A 16076-nucleotide genomic window follows, 5' to 3' on the forward strand; every position below is an offset into this window, starting at 1 on the left:
AAAGCATTCCTTAATTGCATACCAAAGGCCCACTTCTTCAAGCCCAGGGAGACACAGTTAAAATAAAGCAGTATTAAAAGATACCTTTTTATGTGCTGGCAGAGTGATATTTAAGTTGCAAACAGCTGTTTGAGGCAGTCCTTTTGTTGTCTTTGGTTCTTTCAGAAAGGACAAACGACCACAGGGCTCTTGGCTGGTGTCTCTAATCTAGAAAAGTTTTGGTAGTTGATAGTTATAGAATGAGACCTACTGAGGATTTTTAATTGTATAGGAGTTAAACGTGTTTGTTTTATCAAGCCCTGTGAGAGGCAGGAAAGGTAAAGGGAAAAGATGATAAGAATTATGTGTCAACATGAACTCAACAAGAATTAGATGCCCAATTCCTAACCGCAGGATTGTTGTGTCTGATGAGCTAATCCTGAGAATTCATAGTATAGTCTGAGTTATGTGCATTTTCTTTCTGTCTAACAGGCTTTTTGTTATTTTTTTTTTTCTGAAATCTTAAGCTTTTGTAACAGGAACAGCAAAGAATAACAATAAAACAATTGTCCTATCTTCTTCTGTACTTGGAGAAAGATGATGGTCCCTCTAGAATGTCCCTTGGCTCCACCAGAAATTAAAATGAAACTTGAATACTGAATTTGAATTTCATCCATTATTTGATTACTGAACATTAACCAGAAATGATACATTTTATTAGATTATTTGGTTTTACAAATGTTTGCATAAACAGAAATGTTATTAAACTCTTTAAAAAATAAGGATCCTTTTTACCAGTTATAAAGCATTAGTGGCTCAAAGTGTACTCTGGTAGAACTAGAACAAAATTTGACCTTAGGAGTTCAGATTTGATGGGATATTTCAAACTAAATAAATCATTAAAACCTTTTATTTTTATTTTCTAAGAGTATTTTTTTCCCCATAATCACAGATTCTCTGTTGAAGATGATTTACCTTGATGGAAAATGGCAGTCTATTTTCTTTGAAAGCATAAAAGTTAAAAACGAGTTGCTGTCCTCCTTTGGTAAGTGGGGCCAAATTTCCGTAACAATCAACATAAATAGGTTTTCCTTCCAAAACCTTTTAGAGTAAAAGAAATAAACAATTTCATGTTAATCTGAGTTTGAAATATTTTGAGATTTTATATAACATTAAAAGACTGACATGTTACTATGTCACATTTGTCTAGTAGGCAGTTACTTCTGTGGCGCTATTTTCAATAAAAATAATGCTGTGTGCTTACAATTCACCAGTTGTAACTGGAATCCATATCATGGACATATACAGAACAGAATTATATACTTATTTTTATTCTGGCAACTTTAAAAATATTTAAGAATGTACCTGACATCAATCACTTATTCATATAGATTTTGAAAGTTTTTTTTTTTTTTTTTTTTTTTTTTTTTTTTGGACTCTTAGATACTTACATGATCACTGGGTTTGAAAAAGAAAAATCAGTGTGTATGAACAGTCATTCTGAAAAGTAGGTAACTCAAGTGGCCACAAGTAAATGGAGATCATTAACTTAGATTTATTAGTACTACATTTTAACCAGCTAAGACAACCCCAAAAACACTTAAAATAATTTGAGTATAGGCCAGGCGTGGTGGCTCATGCATGTAATCCCAGGGCTTCGGGAGGCCAAGGCAGCTGGATCACAAGGTCAGGAGTTCAAGATCAGCCTGGCACACATGGTGAAACCCCATCTCTACTAAAAATACAAAAAATTAGCCAGGCATGGTGGTAGGCACCTGTAATCCCAGCTACTTGGGAGGGTGAGGTGGAAGAATCCCTTGAACCCAAGAGGCAGAGGTTGCAGTGAGCAGAGACTGCACAATGGCACTCCAGCCTGGGCAACATAGTGAGACTCCATCTCAAAAATGATAATAATAATTTGAGTATTCATCTATATCAAATTTTTTAAAGTAAAAGTAAAATCAATAATGTACTTGGTATTATACAGTGAGTGGTATTATGGCCACAAAATAAAACTCCGTATCTGGGGTATGTAATGAACTTGTTTTGTGAACAAGGTACCTCAATATCTTTGCTTCTTGCGACTTCCTCAAAATTCTCTTGCTGCTCTAAAGTTTTGTCCACTTTGTCATCTGTCATGCAGAAACATCTCAAGGAAGATTCTACAGGATCATTCATTTTGGCAAAAACAACAAACTTGGCCATATATGGAACACATATCAATTCTCTGTATAGTTGCGTGGCTAACCCCACAGTTTCTAAAACTTGATGGCAGTCTGCAAGCCAAAATCTGAGCGAAACAAAAACAGAAGTGTGAAAATGTGGCTATTTAAAAGCCAAATCGTAAAAAATTTCACAATTTAAAAACTCAGAATATATAAAGGAACTAACCCAAAAGGTTATTAACTTGTTCATTTAAATAGCAAAGATTTTTTTCCCATTTATCAAACACAGAAACCCTGTGTTTGTTATTTGAGGATAATTTTGATAAGCAAGTACTAAGGGTTTTTTTTTCTCACAACAATTTTTTGAGTATTGAACACAACAATTTTTACTTTCCAAAAGGTAATAACAACTAATTCCTTACTGCTTTTTGGAATCCTTTATTTCCATACCTGGCTGAAACATTGGTTGTAAAAGACACACAATCTTTTATAAACGTCAAAGGAGTTGTTCCTGTGATGTCTTCCCACTGAGCAGGTGAAGTGCCCCCTGAGAGAACAACAGCAGATATGTTGACTTTATCATGGGAGATGTTCCTTGTAAAATTTTAATCATATCATTTTCTTCTTTCTGCATAGCCATAAACTGGCAAAACTTCAACACTTTCAATTTAATAGTGTGTACTAGAGGTAGTTTTCCTCTCTACTCTCCTTTTATACTTTTACCAGGCTTATTGTGATTTCCTTTTATGATGTTATTAAAAAAAATTCCCTATTTTTTGTCTGGGTACTAATGAATGGCTTAAACTTGGGGCAGCCGCAATTTATAAGTGTGTTTTATAAATGCAATTTGTAAGTACAAAGATTTGTTGTTTCAGATGGAAAATTAAATCTCTTAATTTTTTTTTTTTTTGAAATGGAGTCTTGCTCTGTCACCAGGATGGAGTGCAGTGGTGCGATCTTGGCTCACTGCAACCTCTGCCTCCCGGGTTCAAGCGATTCTCCTGCCTTACCCTCCTGAGTAGCTGGGACTACAGGTGTGCACCACCACAACCAGCTAATTTTTGTATTTTGAGTGAGACAGGGTTTCACCATGTTGGTCAGAATGGTCTCAATCTCTTGACCTCGTGATCTGCCTGCCTCCGCCTCCCAAAGTGCTAGGATTACAGGCCTAAGCCACTGTGCCCTGCCTTTTTCTCTTTTAAAAGGTAAGAACTAAAGTTAAGAAACATCTCGCTCTGTACGTGGCTGCACCAATTAATTACCTAGGGTAAAAAGGGGCATCAGCCATTAAAACTGCTCCTCAGAAAACAAAAACAAAACCTATCTTTAATAATCTTGGGCTTGCAGTTAAAGATTGGATTGGGATAATCAAAGATTGAATTGAGCTCTGGATTCCAGGTGCTTATCACAAAATGCGTTCTTCTGAGCCCTGAATGTTTAAACTCTAGGATGACACTGGTGAATAGAGTAGGAGAGAAAAACCACATACTCAACATTTTCCTGTTACTAGTGCTCTGCAGGACACGTATTTCTCCCAAAGTCTACCCAATTTCCTTGTAGGTTTAAAGTATGCTGCTAGGTTAATTACATCTACCTAGGTCACCGAGAAATTACCTAGATTGAATCAGAAATTACCCAGATGCTCCAGTAGATTCAGTGATACTTCTAACTATTGCAAACCTTAATCGCAGAAAAGATGCTCTCACTAAATTTTAAATGAGTCATGAGACCAGGATCTTAAAGAAATTATCGGCTGGGGGCGGTGGCTCACGTCTGTAATCCCAGCACTTTGGGAGGCTGAGATGGGTGGATCACAAGGTCAAGAGATCGAGATCATCCTGGTCAACATGGTGAAACTCCGTCTCTACTAAAAATACAAAAATTAGCTGAGCATGGTGGCGCCCGCCTGTAGTCCCAGCTACTCGGGAGGCTGAGGCAGGAGAATTGCCTGAACCCAGGAGGCGGAGGTTGCGGTGAGCCGAGATCGCGCCATTGCACTCCAGCCTGGGTAACAACTGCGAAACTTCGTCTCAAAAGAAAGAAAGAAAGAAAGAAATTAACCTGGGGAAACTAGAGATGAGGTTATGGACAAGTAAAATGTTTTGTTCTTTGATTTTCTCTTACAATGTTGGCATGGATATTTCAAAGGTGTTATGGCTTTGTACAGAATCTCTGTGAATCAACAGAAGTACAGCAGTGACTTAACCAAACCTGTAATGCTACAGAGAAGACGAAGATTGGGTGTGGTGTCCCCTTTGTATCCATTGGATACACCTTCTCCTGAGGGCGGGGGCACCGGAATGGTCATTGTGATTGGTTTATGGAATTTCCTTCTTCTTGGTTCCACAGTGACGATTGGGCTAAATGTTGCTTTGTTTCCAAGGATCTTTTTCACAATTTCATCTGGAACTGGCTGGGCCTAGAGACAGAGAAAGGACCTTAAATGAAAGTAACTTTTTTTTTTTTTTTTTCCCAATCAGGAAGTTTACTTTTTAAGTGAGAAGAAAAAAGAAAAAACAACAACAAAAAACAGACAACCAGAAAACCGCCCCCATGTCTTTCTTTTTTATCATTTCTTACTATTTTAGAAAAGCATGAATAAACAAAACCAAACACTATGGCAAGAATGGGTCTGTCTGAGTACTTCCTCAGTAAAATACAAATAGCACTGGCTTGCATGAAAGAGAGGGATCCAGTCTCATGGCAGAGAAGTGTCTTAGTCTAGTCCAAATTAAAGGACAATAAATGCTGAGGTTCAATATATTTTAAACCTATGCAGGACATTCAGTAAAACCTCATAAAGGCAACTCATACCCACATAAAAACTGAGGCTTTCAGAGTTAATAACGAAAAGGTATTCAAAATTTCAAAAGATTTCAATTCTAGTCTACCAAGCCTCTCTTTAACCCTTTGGTTTCTTTTCTTTTTGGTAAAATAACTTGATATGGGAGACAGATGAAGGGAGCTTCATACCCCTGAAATGTAAGGTGGTCTCAGCACTGAGTATTTATCAAAGGTCATCTCAGGATTTAAGAGTGCTTGGCTCAAAACAAACAAACAAAACCCAGTAACTCCATTGGGCCGGAGAGTCCAGCCTCACAAGAAGAACATGAACCTTCAGTTAAACTATTACTTACAATATTAATAATAGCACCAATTAAGTTATTCTAGTTCATTTTCCTTATTCAATAAGGGAAAAAAGAACTAAAGTCTAACTGAAATAAATATAAGAAAAATCTTTTTTCCAAGATTTCCAGTCAGCTTTCCAAACCAAATCAAGTTCCAACTGGTTTGGATAAAACCCAGTATTTATGATTTACTTCCATCAAATCAAAACACTACAGCTTTCAGGCTTCACTATAACTGATTTTTATGATGTGGTATATCATAAACCATGGCTTGGTATGCTGTTCCACATACTGAGACCAATAACCTATGATTGAAAAAATTATTTTTCGTCAAAAACCAACTGAGACTTTTAAACAGAAAAACCTTAAAATATGTCCCTTATTTAACAAGCCAGCTAGCTAACTTTACACTTGAAGCTTTTATTTGACATAGGAAAATGATTCCCAAAATGGCCTAATGAGCAGTATCATTAAGGATGAGTTAGGATAACTATTTCCAGAGCAAAATATGCACTCGCATGCTCTCTGCACATACTGAAGAAAGGAACTTTTTGTGACCATTACCTGGAGGCCCACTCGAATTCTTTTAGTTAGGGCACCCTCTGGGAAAGATGCTTGAACAAGGGGCACTGTGGTGCTGCTCAGAATTCCACCTTCAGGACCAATCTGGTTGCTTTCCTGTTTAATCCGTGAAACCACAGCAAAATACTGGGGGAAATCTTTCGTGATAATCCTGCAGATACGCTTTTTCCCTAACTCTTCTGGGCTATCAAGTTCTGAAAAGACAAATGAAAGAAAATGCCATGAAAATAAGCATATCTACAACGTACCTTAAGTCAAAATGATATATCATTTTAATAGTCAAAATCATTTGTACTCTGTAGCCTATACAGTTTTTACGATAAAGAGAAAATGGTAGTGACCATAAAATACTGGGTTTTGCAAAAATATTATAAAACTATTAATATAAATATTTGAAGAAACTATTTTTACACATCAGGAACAAACATTTTCAAAAACTGACATGTTACCTTTTGTGGATAAATTCCCAGTTTTCGAGAACGAAAGTGGGAATTTACAATAATTTACCCTCAAGCTGCCAAAAGTAGAAATGAGTCAGGAAAAATAAAGTGAGGCCTCACGAGAAAGTGAATAAGAACTTAAATATGCCTGAAAGCTCCAGAACTTCATTTAAAAATCTCTTTCAAATATGTTAAAGTTATCCAAATGTTTAATATCATCATCATCAATCCTTTGTGCCCATCAATGGCTCTCATGAGTGAAACTCAACCTGTCCACAAATGGATACATCATCTTCCCTCCTGTCTACCTCCAAAACTGCTTTCCTCCATAGCCCTAACTCTGGGAAAGGGTTTACAATTTCCTCACTCCTTCACTCTAATAGCTATCACTCAACTTCCTTCATACTTTACATCTAATCATCAAAGTCCAAGTCCAGTTGATTCTCTTTTGGATGTGGCTCACCCTCCTGTCACCTGGGTGTTAAGGCCCTATTTTAGCTTGCCTAATTGCTAAGACCACCTCCCAACCAACTCACTTCTCACTCCAGTCTGTCCCCATAGTGAATCCAGATGTTTGTATGTTTTTTTTAAGCCAAATTTTATGCATAATTCTGGTGGGCTCCATTGGAATAAATAAAAATTTTTATGGCATAAGTGTTTGAGATTAGCAAGACTATTTTGAAAAAGTAGGTTTGTGAAGGAGAATTAGCTTATATGATATTAAACTTTACTCAGATGTAACATAATTAAACAGTTAAACACACACAGGAATATAAGAATTATACATAGGAATAGACAAATAGGTCAGGACAATAATAGAGAATCAAGAAAGAGATTCAAGTTTAAATATGTGTAATATATATATATATATATATATATAAATCCATGTATATTTACTTTTGTATATGTATTATGTATTTAAGTTACATTTAAATCAAGGTCATATATTTAAATTTCAAGTAAGTGAGAGAAAGATGATTTATTTAAAAGATGGTATTTACATAATAGAAAATCTATTCGGAAAAACAAAGCTAAATTGTATATAAATAAAAAATTCAATTTGCTTAGGAGACAACTATTTTTAAAAATTGAAATCTTACCAGAAAATTCAGGAAAATATGGTTTAGCCTTAAGAGAAACTTTCCTATACAAAACTGGAAACCCAGAAGCCTAAAAGCCTAATATGAAAGGTAATATATTTGACTACATAAAAATGTAAAGATTTCCATAACGAAAACAGTAAACGTGAAAAACAAAAAGTAGACTGGAAAAATAGCCACACCTGACAAAAGATTAATATGCTCAATACCAAACGTATTAAGAGAATGACAGACAATAGACAATAGCAAAATGTTATAAACGGGCCATTCATAGAAGCTGAAAAATGGTCAATAAAACATATTAAAATGTTCAAACTGGATAATTTACACAGAAATGCCAATTAGAATGAGATACTATCTCCCTCCACACCCAGTTCTTGGATTAGCTAAAATAAAACACGAATAGCCGGGCGCGGTGGCTCAAGCCTGTAATCCCAGCACTTTGGGAGGCCGAGGCAGGTGGATCACAAGATCAAGAGATCGAGACCATCCTGGTCAACATGGTGAAACCCCGTCTCTACTAAAAATACAAAAAATTAGCTGGGCATGGTAGTGCGTGCCTGTAATCCCAGCTACTCAAGGAGGCTGAGGCAGGAGAATTGCCTGAACCCAGGAGGCGGAGGTTGCGGTGAGCCGAGATCGCGCCATTGCACTCCAGCCTGGGTAACAAGAGCGAAACTCCGTCTCAAAAAAAAAAAAAAAAAAAAACCACGAATAATACCTTGTTATCAGAGAAAAATTAGGGGAAACAGGTGCCTTCATCATTGCAGGTGGGTATAAATGGCAATAATCTTTTAACAGTGTAACTGGGCATCATCTATTCCAATTGAAAATGCAACTACCCTGGACCCAGCAATCCCATTTACTAACATCTTTTTTTTTTTTTTTTTTTTTTTTTTTGAGACAGATCTTGCTCTGTCTTGCAGGCGGAGTGTAACGGCAGGATCTTGGCTCATTGCAACCTCTGCCTCTCAGGTTCTACTGATTCTCCTGCCTTGTCCTCCTGAGTAGCTGGGATTACAGGCACATGGCACCATGCCTGCCTAATTTTTGTATTTTCAGTAGAGACAGAGTTTCATCATGTTGGCCTGGATGGTCTTGATCTCCTTACCTCAGGTGATCCCCCTGCCTCGGCCTTCCAAAGTGTTGGGATTACAGACGTGAGCCACAGTGCCCGGCAGCATTGCTTGTAAAGACTAAAGCTTGAAAGACCTTTCATCTCTATCAATAAGGGAATGGTTACATAAATAACAGTTTCCCCGTATTCTAGACATTCCTGCAGCTAGTAAACAGAATGACTCCAATTCATTCATTTACCAAGTTTTTACTGAGGGACCACGTAGAGCACTGATCTAGTCACTGAGAATAGAGTAGAGAGGAAATCAAAGTCACTCTCATATGGAGATTTTATTCTGATAAGTGTTAGAGAGGGGCAGCTACATCACTAAACAAATAGGAAGAAAAAATAAATTGAGGTGAGAGAATAGAATGTGACCAGGGAGGGTGGAGGTGGGAGGGGAGGTTCTTATTTGAACAGGATGATTTGAGATGTGACACTAGAGGGTAGAACAGAGGGAGGGAGGCAGGAAGGGTGGGAGGCAGGCAGGCAGCTAATGCCCTGTATAACCTGTGGAAACCTCTGTACACTTGAGCAGGATGCACAGTAATGTGCATGGCATGATCCTTTGTAGGGAAAAGTTATCTGCACATGTTTGTATATTTTTCTAAGAAATACATAGAAGAATTTAATGCAGTCTCTAGAGGAAAATATATAGCAATAAGTGCCCAAATGAGAAGCAAGGAGAGATCTAAAATTGACACCCTATCATAAAAATTGAAAGAGCTAGAGAAGCAAGATCAAAAAAACTCAAAACCTAGCAGAAGACAAGAAATAGCTAAGATCAGAGCAGAACTGAAGGAGATAGAGACACAAAAAACCCTTCAAAAAATCAATAAATCCAGGAGCTGGTTTTTTGAAAAGATCAACAAAATAGACACACCACTAGCTAGATTAATAAAAAACAGAGAATAACCAAATTGGTGCAATAAAAAATGATAAAGGGGATATCACCACAGATTCCACAGAAATTCAAACCATCATCAGAGATTATTACAAACAACTCTGTGCACATAAACTAGTAAACCTGGAAGAAATGGATAAATTCCTGGACACTTACCTCCTCCCAAGCCTAAAACAGGAAGAAGCGAAAACCCTGAACAGACCCATAACAAGGTCTGAAGTTGAGGCAGCAATTAAGAGCCAACCACCCAAAAAAAAGCCCAGGTCCAGATGGGTTCACAGCCAAATTCTACCAGACACACAAAGAGGAGCTGGTACCATTCCTTCTGAAACTATTCCAAATTATCCAAAAAGAGGAAATCCTTCCCAAATCATTTTATGAGACCAACATCATCCTGATACGAAAACCTGGCAGAGACTCAACAAGAAAAGAAAACTTCAGGCCAATATCATGATGAATATAGATGCAAAAATCTGAATAAAATACTGGCAATCCGATTGCAACAGCACATCAAAAAGCTTATCCACCATGATAAAGTAGGCTTTATCCTGGGGATGCAAGGCTGGTTCCACATATGTTTACTAGTTTATGTGCATAGAGTTGTTTGTAATAATCTCTGATGATGGTTTGAATTTCTGTGGAATCTGTGGTGATATCCCCTTTATCATTTTTTATTGCACCAATTTGGTTATTCTCTGTTTTCTTTTATGTAATTCACCACATAAACAGAACCAAAGACAAAAACCACATGATCATCTCAATAGATGCAGAGAAGGCCTTTCACAAAATTCAACAGCCCTTTATGCTAAAAACCCTCAATAAACTAGGTATTGATGTTACGTATCTCAAAATAATAAAAGCTATTTACGACAAACCAACAGCCAATATCATACTGAATGGGCAAAAACTGGAAGCATTCCCTTTGAAATCTGGCACTAGACAAGGATGCCCTCTCTCACCACTCCTATTCAATCTAGTACTGGAAGTTCTAGCCAGAGCAGTCAAGCAAGAAAAAGAAATAAAGGGTATTCAAATAGGAAAGGAGGAAGTCAAATTGTCTCTATTTGCAGACGACATGATTGTATATCTAGAAGACGTCATCGTCTCAGCCCAAAATCTCCTGAAACTGATAAACAACTTCAGCAAAGTCTCAGGATACAAAATCAATGTGCAAAAATCACAAGCATTCCTATACACCAATAACAGACTTAAAGAGAGCCAAATCAAGAATGAACTGCCATTCACAGTTGCCACAAAGAGAATAAAATAGCTAGGAATACAACTAACAAGGAACGTAAAGGACCTCTTCAAGGAGAACTACAAGCCGCTGCTCAACAAAATAAGAGAGGACACAAACAGATGGAGAAACATTCCATGTTCATGGTTAGGAAGAATCAATATCGTGAAAATGGCCATACTGTCCAAAGTAATTTACAGATTCAACGCTATCCCCATCAAGCTACCAATGACCTTCTTCACAGAACTGGAAAAAAACACCTTAAAATTCATATGGAACCAAAGGAGAGCCCACATAGCCAAGTCAATTCTAAGCAAAAAGAACAAAGCAGGAGGCATCACACTACTGGACTTCAAACTATACTACAAGGCTACAGTAATCAAAACACCATGGTACTGATACCAAAACAGAGATATAGACCAATGGAACAGAACAGAGGCCTCAGAGGCAACACAACATATCTACAACCATCTGATCTTTGACAAACCTGACAAAAACAAGCAATGGGGAAAGGATTCCCTGTTTAATAAATGGTGTTGGGAAAACTGGCTAGCCATGTGCAGAAAGCAGAAACTGGACCCCTTCCTGACACCTTACACTAAAATTAACTCCAGATGGATTAAAGACTTAAACATAAGACCTAACACTATAAAAACCCTATTAGAAAATCTAGGCAAAACCATTCAGGACGTAGGCTTAGGCAAGGACTTCATGACCAAAACACCAAAAGCATTGGCAACAAAAGCCAAAATAGACAAATGGGACCCAATCAAACTCCACAGCTTCTGCATGGCAAAAGAAACAGTCATTAGAGTGAATCGGCAACCAACAGAATGGGAAAAAATTGTTGTAATCTACCCATCTGACAAAGGGCTGATATCCAGAATTTACAAAGAACTAAAACAGATTTACAAGAAAAAAACAAGCCCATTCAAAGGTGGGTGAAGGATATGAACAGACACTTTACAAAAGAAGACATACATGAGGCCAACAAACATGAAAAAATGCTCATCATCACTGGTCATCAGAGAAATGCAAATCAAAACCATACTGAGATACCACATCACGCCAGTTAGAAAGGCGATCATTAAAAAATCTGGAGACAACAGATGCTAAAGAGGATGTGGAGAAATAGGAAAACTTTTACACTGTTGGTGGGAGTGTACATTAGTTCAACCATTGTGGAAGACAGTGTGGCGATTCCTCAAGGACCTAGAAATAGAAATTCCATTTGACCCAGCAATCCCATGACTGGGTATATATTCAAAGGATTATAAATCATTCTACTATAAGGACACATGCACACGAATGTTCATTGCAGCACTGTTTACAATAGCAAAGACCTGGAACCAACCCAAATGCCCATTGATGATAGACTGGACAGGGAAAATGTGGCACATATACACCATGGAATATTATGTAGCCATCAAAAACGATGAGTTCGTGTCCTTTGTAGGGACATGGATGAACCTGGAAACCACCATTCTCAGCAAACTGACACAAGAGCAGCAAATCAAACACCACATGTTCTCACTCATAGGTGGGTGTTGAATAATGAGAACACATGGACACAGGGAGGGGGGCATCACACACTGGGGTTTGTCAAGGGGAAATAGGGGAGGGACAGCGGCGGGTGGGGAGTTGGGGAGAGAGAGCATGGGGAGAAATGCCAGACATAGGTGATGGGGAGGAAGGCAGCAAATCACACTGCCACATGTGTACCTATGCAACAATCTTGCATGTTCTTCACATGTACCCCCAAACCTAAAATGCAATAAAAAAAAAAGACTAAATCACTAAGCAGTACCTGCAGGCAGTGAAGAAAATAGATCCAAAAATATGAGAGTAATCTGGCTGCAACATCTGTCACCTCATTGATGGCCAGGATTGATTCAGCTAATCTGGATGACTTGGCAGGTGTCTTTTTCCTGCCTCACTACTCCATGTGTGTCCTTTCTGAAGCTACTTGCTAGGTTGAAGAAGATGACCTTCCCAGATAGAGAACCATTCTTCACTGAAGGGTACACAAGCAGCTGTGTTCCCCTGCTAGAACCTCTAAATATGCTGTCAAGGATATAGGTCCAAGTGGTAAGACTTAAGAGGTAAAAGAAAGAAAGAATCAAAGGATCCTATGAAGAGCAATTCAGTGGAGTATCATTACTTCTTTTATGACCCTGCAATACTAATAAATACAGCATGTAAAGTTTGTTGTGAGTTACATTTATTAAATATTCACCTAGCAATGATTTGTAAAGCAAACCAAGGTAAATCAGGTAAAGTAAGTCTTAGATACTAAGACCACATTAGAATTGTTGAAATCTTTTACCTTGCTGAAATTCAGAGGTTAATGCTATTCATTAGAACACAGAGCATCAGTGATTTCATGACAGTATGACTCAGCACTGCAAGAGTGACTCAGCTGAGAATTTTAAATTCTTAGGGAAGATCTGAAAGTTTATTGCAATAAAAGCATCTCTTTGCTATAAAGTAACTCTACAGCCAACAGAATAAAATGAAGGATAAAAAAATTGAATTGATTAGATTTGGTGCATATTGCCAAATAAATATTCCTTGAACTTGGAAAAAAAAAAAGGAATATGTAGAAGAAACATTCTAGGCTGTTAGCAAAGGTTACTTCAGAGGAACAGGAAATGGAATTGGGTGGGGAGATGAGAAAAGGGTAGGGAACAAGAGAGTATATATTTATATAGCTGTGTTTGTTTTACCTATTAACAAAATAAAGGGACAATCCCCAAACTTTGGGGGGTGGGAGTCGTTTTTGTTGTTCATTACTCCTATAGGCCTCTCTTCATACTTCAGATACATAAGCACATGTCCCACTGTCCCTTAACTATTAATATTTCTGCCTCCTTAACAAATACGTGAGGCTGAGATTATGGCTTATTTCAAATAGAAATTTCTAGAATGGCAAAATGAATGATTAGGTAATTGGATCAATACATCTTTTCATTTTACAAATCAACCACTAAATGATCCATCCTCTGAGATGGGAGGATTAAATTATCAACTAGGAGAGAAACAGGGTTCAACCCAGATTTAAAAAATGAGCCACCAACAGAACTTTTATTATCAAACATTGATTTCCCAAATGGAACAATGACTACAGAACTATTTTCTTGTCTAATTAAAAAAGGCAAGTATCAGGAAAAAAAAGGAACTGGAAGTTTACTCCTTTTTGCCTCCTAAAGTATCTTCTCCTCTGGAAACCTAAACACTGAGATCCTAGTGTAAAAAAGACAAACAATTTTTAAAAAGAAAGTTATATATAGAAAAATAGGAAATAATCAAATAGTATGCTTAGGAGAATATTCTGGAGGAGTTTTTTTTTTTTTTACCTATTCAATGTAGCTGAAGGGAGATAAAAGTTTTCCATACAAAGCAAATATATTTTCCTCTCTATGATTTGGCTTAAGAGAGTGAATTCCTAGAGTTCATAACTCATGCTGCAACTGAGAAAGTTCTGATTATCTGCTTAAATTGCTATACAACATATCAACAGCTAAACAGGTATTTTTTCACTTCAGCCACAAAGTTTTCATTATGTTCTCCCTCAGAATGGCTCAGGACTCCTTATGGTGCTAGCAATTTAAGAAGACATGATCATGAAACTGCATCCTTCAAATGGGGCAGATTTCCAAATTCTGCATATAACAGGCTGTGTATCCTGTGAGGATGAGATTTACTTAAGATCACTCTGGAACCACCAGAGGAGCTGGGGCATCTTTTGGGGGAACTAACAGTATTGTACACTTCTTAGCTTTGTGTGTGTGTGTATGTGTGTGTGTGTGTGTGTGAGAGAGAGAGAGAGTGAGTTCTGGGAATATGTACACACATTTGTGAGGATTAAAAGTAGAAAGAGACAACTATAACATCCCTGAAAATGATGACAGCAGTGAATTGGGAAGAACTGCCACTTTGTGTAATGGAGGCAGGCTGACCACACTTAAACTACAGTCTATCACCTTTGATAAAGCATTAAAGCCCCCTCAAAAATAAAGTGAACATGTACACATCAGACGCAGCAGACAAGTTGTAAGTGGAGATGCTCAGATTTCTAACTAAACAGAAGCTTCCAGGAAGAACTAATCAGTACCCTCCCCATTCAACTTCTGGCACATTTTAGAATTCCCCAGCAGCTCGGGGACCCTCTGTGTTGTGTCCATTCTATTTCAAAGCTTTTAGCAATTCTTCTGACACCATTAAAACTTGCATGGTTATTGACCTTCAATGTACATTTCAACAGTATTCTGAAGATAAGCCTCAACTCCAAGACAAAACTAATGTGGGCATTTCAGGCACTGCTTTAGGCAAGGGGAACATTTAGGGTCTCCATGTACTGTGCTTTAAATAGAATCACATACACTGCCTTCTTGAACACTCAGATTTCCAGGTGTCTACATGATGAAATGGAGAAACAGTATTCTTTTTTTTTTTTTTTTTTTTGAGACAGGGTCTCACTCTGTTGCCCAGGCTAGAGTGCAGTGATGTAATCTCAGCTAACTACAACTTCCACCTCCCGGATTCAAGCAATTGTTCTGTCTCAGCCTCGCAAGTAGTTGGGATTACAGGCATGCACTACTACGCCCAGCTAATTTTTTTTATTTATAGTAGAGATGAGATTTCACTATGTTGGCCAAGCTGGCATTGAACTTCTGAGCTCAAGTGATGTGCCTGCCTCAGCCTCCCAAAGTGCTGGGATTACAGGTGTAAGCCACCATGCCCATCCCTCTCATTTCTTATAACCAGGTTTCTTCCTGTTTATCTGTGTGATTAAAATATTTGTTTTTTTTTCCTGACACTAAAAGCCAAGAAAAATGTTAAAAAATACAAAAAGTATTACTTAAATACTGTTTTGTAAAGAAAGGCACATTCTCTTCAAAGTCTGCAGTTGATGGCTAGGCTATGAAATTCTAGGATATTGCCTAAGTTAAAATAAATGACGCCGATAGTAGGTAAGTGTGAGAAGGCAAAAGGAGGAGATAAAAGCGGTCAGTAATGTCACTGCACAATTCTTATGACCTGAAAATTTATGATATGACCATTAATAGGATTAGCATTAATATATATTGTATATAAATATAATAAAACACTAGATAACATCTTAATGTGTTAATACATTCAACGTAAACACGTTTTTCCCGTGTCTTGCTTTTAAAAAAGGAAAGTGAAATACAAAATGAAATATCCTCAGCTCAGTGTTGGAAAATAGATAACTAAATACCCAGACAGCTGGAGAGAGGCCGCAAGAAGGAAGGAAGCATGGGCTCTCCACACTCAGCTAACGCGCACACCCTGTCTGGCCACATTGCTTGGCATCATGAGTACCTTCCCATAAGGCTTTTGAGTCTAATAAAATTATTAGTGTGTCTTAAAAATTCAGTGTTCTTTTCATAAAAAGTGAAG

General features: G+C 37.6%; 1 protein-coding gene across 6 annotated transcripts in view; it reads right to left on the reverse strand.

Annotated features, from left to right (window-relative positions):
• ANK3 (ankyrin 3) overlaps positions 1 to 16076 on the reverse strand; it is a 698348-nt gene that overhangs the window by 50204 nt on the left and 632068 nt on the right. For all 6 annotated transcript variants that reach the window (XM_074382261.1, XM_074382265.1, XM_074382263.1 and 3 more), the window contains 6 exons: positions 5837 to 6048; positions 4356 to 4563; positions 2595 to 2691; positions 2041 to 2269; positions 955 to 1080; positions 85 to 207 (listed from right to left, as the gene is read on the reverse strand). In XM_074382261.1, the coding sequence (XP_074238362.1) occupies positions 85 to 207; positions 955 to 1080; positions 2041 to 2269; positions 2595 to 2691; positions 4356 to 4563; positions 5837 to 6048 (995 nt within the window). The remainder of the gene's footprint in view (positions 1 to 84; positions 208 to 954; positions 1081 to 2040; positions 2270 to 2594; positions 2692 to 4355; positions 4564 to 5836; positions 6049 to 16076) is intronic.

Source organism: Saimiri boliviensis, chromosome 12, assembly GCF_048565385.1.
Source record: "Saimiri boliviensis isolate mSaiBol1 chromosome 12, mSaiBol1.pri, whole genome shotgun sequence".
Taxonomy (NCBI): domain Eukaryota; kingdom Metazoa; phylum Chordata; class Mammalia; order Primates; family Cebidae; genus Saimiri; species Saimiri boliviensis.